At 42.9% G+C, this 4,011-nt stretch overlaps 1 protein-coding gene across 1 annotated transcript; it reads right to left on the bottom strand.

Moving 5' to 3' along the window:
* Window positions 1-1,932: 1,932 nt before the first annotated feature.
* Window positions 1,933-2,874, bottom strand: LOC130846470 (olfactory receptor 10G3). Its single transcript, XM_057724748.1, has one exon. It carries the CDS (start codon window positions 2,872-2,874, stop codon window positions 1,933-1,935), a length of 942 nt encoding a protein of 313 aa, XP_057580731.1.
* Between the last annotated feature and the right edge of the window lie 1,137 nt (window positions 2,875-4,011).

Below are 4,011 nucleotides of genomic sequence, written 5' to 3'. Positions count from 1 at the left end.
CAAAGTGACTGCCCCATTGTACAGTCCAAAGTACAATGGCCAAGCAGCCTACAGTGACCTTAAACTGACCCTTGGCTCCTCATGTGAGTACAGACCCTAGATAGCAGCCCTCAGACTCATAAGCAAATGGAAGTTCCTGGTATAACTCCCCCAGCAGCGCTAATGATCAACCACCTCTCCTGCCTCCCAGCATCTTTCCCTTATGTGCCCCTTAGGTAGGACCCACATGTGGCTTACTAAAAGTCTGTTCCTTTGGTTTGAATTGATTAATCCGGCCTTAGCCTGGAATCCCAAACACTCTGTACGCAGACCTGAATAAAGGCATGTGCCCTAGGTCCTGTCTCTGTCTGCCCTCTGCCTTGACCTCTCCGTATGGTACCCGGAGGCATGCTGGGTACTGCCTCCAGTGCCTGTGAGTGATGAGCTTCTCTATTTCAAGTCCTTTGTGGTCTGTTGTTGAACCATGTTTTGTTACCTGGCACCTTGAGGTCCACTTAATAAATGTTAATTTAACAAATTCATAACAGTGCCCCACCTACTTTTTAAACAAATGTTTGCTTCAGTATTATTTCATGTTGATCTGTATTTTTATTATACATTTACAGATGGCTTTAATGTTATTTTATTAATTGTTAAGACAACAGCTATGATAGCTATTGTGGTAAGCACCCGGGAAAACAGGAACAAGAGGTATAATAGACTTTGGAAATTTTTTTGGCTCATGAGCTACAGATTTAAGCTTATTTTTGTAATTCACAATTCAACCACTTTATTAAATATTTTGAAAGATTAAGATATTTCACAAGTAATATTCTAATTTGAGGGAGTTGATATCTAGGGGATTTGTTTTCTGAACAAATATTAGGAAATTGTGTGGGTCAGCTTTACTCAAGGGATAACGATGAGTTTTCTGTCTCCAGATGAATTAGATGAATTTGTGAGTCCTTTGGAGAGAAATATTCACATGACCAAACTGTTGACTCTCTTCTATGACCAAGCAACTTTGCTTCATAGACAACATGATTTCATCACATGGATAAAGCAATCATCTGATACAAAAAGCTGCAGAATGAGGTAGAAGCATAATAGAGTAAGATTGGAGGTGCTAAGTGGTTGAAACCAGAGATATTGCACACAATTTTCCCACTTTGATTAGGCCCTGGCCAACTCAATGAAAGCTTGTCAACCTCACAAATCTAATTTTGATATGGAATACTAATTTGGATAAATTATCCTCATGCCCTGATGAATTGCCCTATTTTCTTTTAATGGGAAATTTCACATTGAGCTTTATTTTTTGGTGTGGGTAATTTATTATTGAGACATTTGGAGAGACTTTATTGTATTCTCTTTTTTTTGGATTATTTAATTTGGTTTGGTTTGTGAAAGCACCAGTTTAAGAGAAGGTTTATTTCTTCAGCAGGCAAGGTAGAGTAAGTACATTAGTTCCTTTTCACATCCTATAGTGGCCTCAGTAAGTCCCCAAAGCCAGGCCTGTAAAGATGCACACAGCAGGGCATCTATAGTTTCTTTTCTAGCACTAGCTCCTAAGGTATATATCCAGTTGCAACAGAACTGGATATATACCTTCTCCTATCAAAAGAACTATAGTTCACCTTATGACGGCTTGAGCACTGTGCCTACACGATAAAAGGCCCATTGGATACTTTTGGTATGCCAATCCTCTGGGTGTCTAAATGTGCCAGGCTACCTTCTGATGGCCTTAGTCTTACTTGCCACTCTTGGAGCAGCTGAAAGTTGTTTATCTGAAGGGGACACCAAGGAACTGCTACAAAGTATTTTACTTTCAACTGTATTTAATCCTGTTGTATTGATATTATGTGGCTACGTAAAAGAGAAAAAGAAAAATTCACTGAAATCTAAACAATAAATTATAAGTGTGAAGGTTCCCCCAGTGGGGGACAGACAGTTTCAAACCTCACTCTTAGTCCCTTGGCCTCCTGTCATCCTCTTCAGGGCCAGCTTCACCTCTTGGTTCCGCAGAGTGTAGATGAGGGGGTTGAGGAAAGGAGTGATGGCTGTGGGGAATAGGGCAGCTGCCCCATGCAGGGGGGTGTTGGTTTCAGGCCTCAGGTAGATGAAGGCACAGGGCACATAGTACACGGTTACCACAGTTACATGAGCTCCGCAGGTTGAAATGGCCCGGCGCCGCCCATCAGCTGTGCGGATTCTCAGGACGGCCCGAATGATCTGTATGTAGGAGAGGAGGATCAGGGAGAAGCAACTGGCAACCACCACCCCAATGTCCACAAAGGTCACAAGCTCATTGATGGTTGTATCAGCACAGGCCAGTCTCAAAACTGCAGGGATGTCACAGAAGAAGTAATTTACCTGGTTGGGCCCACAGTAGGGCAGACGGAAGGTTAGGATAGCCTGGAGAGCCCCATGGATGGATCCTGCCACCCAAGCTCCAGCCACAAGCAAGATAGTCAGCTTAGCATTCATGAGAACAGGGTAGTGCAGGGGCCGGCATATTGCCAGATACCTATCGTAGGCCATCAGGGTGTAGAGGAAGCACTGGGTGCTGCCCAAAAAGTGATAGAAATAGAGTTGAGTGACACAGCCACCAAATGGGATGGGTTTGATGCCTAAAGTGAAGTTCATCATGAGGCGAGGGACAATGATGGAGGAGATGCCCATGTCGATGATGGAGAGAACACCAAGGAAGATGTACATAGGACGGGGGTGGAGCTGTGGGTCTACCCAGACAGTGATTAGAATGAGCAGGTTTCCCAGCTGAGTCAGGATGTAGATGAGCAAAAAGAACACAAAGAGAAAGGTCCTTAGCTGGGGTGGGTAGGGAATTCCTGCCAGAATGAACTCAGTCAACAATGTGCTATTGACTCTTTCCATCCTCTGGAGAGATCTTACCTGGAGAAGGGACAAAACAGGAGTTAGCATGGAGGTGAGAAGGAAGTGAGGAGGAACAAGAGAAAGCGATAAAAATGAGAGACAGTGGCAGAAAAGTTTCTCTCTTATGTCAAGGGATGACAAACAGGGAGAAAGCAAGTTCTAAGGCAGGGGTTGGCCTGTTTTGTAAATTAAGTTTCTTTGGAACACAGCCATGCTCATTTACTTACTTATTGACTGTAGCTGCTTTGGTGCTATGTTGACAGAGTTGAATAGGTGTGTTTGGATCGCAAAGCCTAAAATATTTACTCTCTGGACCTTTCCAGAAAGGGTTTGCTTGTAGGTGTTTGCACCTAGAACACTTTGGCCAAAGATTAAGGGTTAACTGGAAACAACATGTGTGGGAAAGGACATTTGTTTTGTTAGATGGTCTGCCAGTTCAGAAACTTCCAGAGGCCTCTGGCTCATTCTTGTCTCTTCCAGGACATAAACTTACACAGAGTGGGGAGTATGCAAAAGGGAAATGAGAAGATTCCTTTTTCCCCCTCTGTAGTAGAGAGAATTGAATCGAATTTTGATTAAATGACTAGTTGTGTGTGACAGTGCTTGATACTACACATCTACTCTTGAAGTTGCTTACAGTTAAAGGAAGAGAATGCCTATGAGGTTGTAAGCACATAAGAAAAGCTGTGGTTGGTACTTGGTCCTATGTATTTCAGTTTCTTTGTATATTATAATTTGGCCTTGCTTTGTGGTAAACGAAGAGAGGAGAGGAGAAAGCAAAGAGGCATGACCATAGCGTGATATCAGAGATTAAAGGAAAAGCAAGGATGACTGGAGAGGATGAGAGGAGCCGGATGAGAGCATGGCTAGAGCAGAGGAAATGGTTCTCAGTGTGGAAGAGTTACTTTAAGTTTTCAGTCCAACCCCTTGATTGGCATATCCTCACTTGAAGAAAAGGGTTGGATTAATGAGCTTTAAAAACTCTCCCTAGTTGTACGATTCTCTAATAATCTAAGCTCATGGCTTGAGGTGAGGTGTCAAAGAGATTGAGATGAGTTGGTAGATTTTGCTCTGGAATGATTCACATCTACTCAAAAGGAAGAGAGTTTGATTAACAGGGAATGTTAGGAGCCTTCT

This window comes from Hippopotamus amphibius, chromosome 2, assembly GCF_030028045.1.
Source record: "Hippopotamus amphibius kiboko isolate mHipAmp2 chromosome 2, mHipAmp2.hap2, whole genome shotgun sequence".
Classification (NCBI taxonomy): Eukaryota; Metazoa; Chordata; class Mammalia; order Artiodactyla; family Hippopotamidae; genus Hippopotamus; species Hippopotamus amphibius.
The sequence above is the reverse complement of the archived record's forward strand: the minus strand, read 5'-3'. Positions and strand labels throughout refer to the sequence as shown.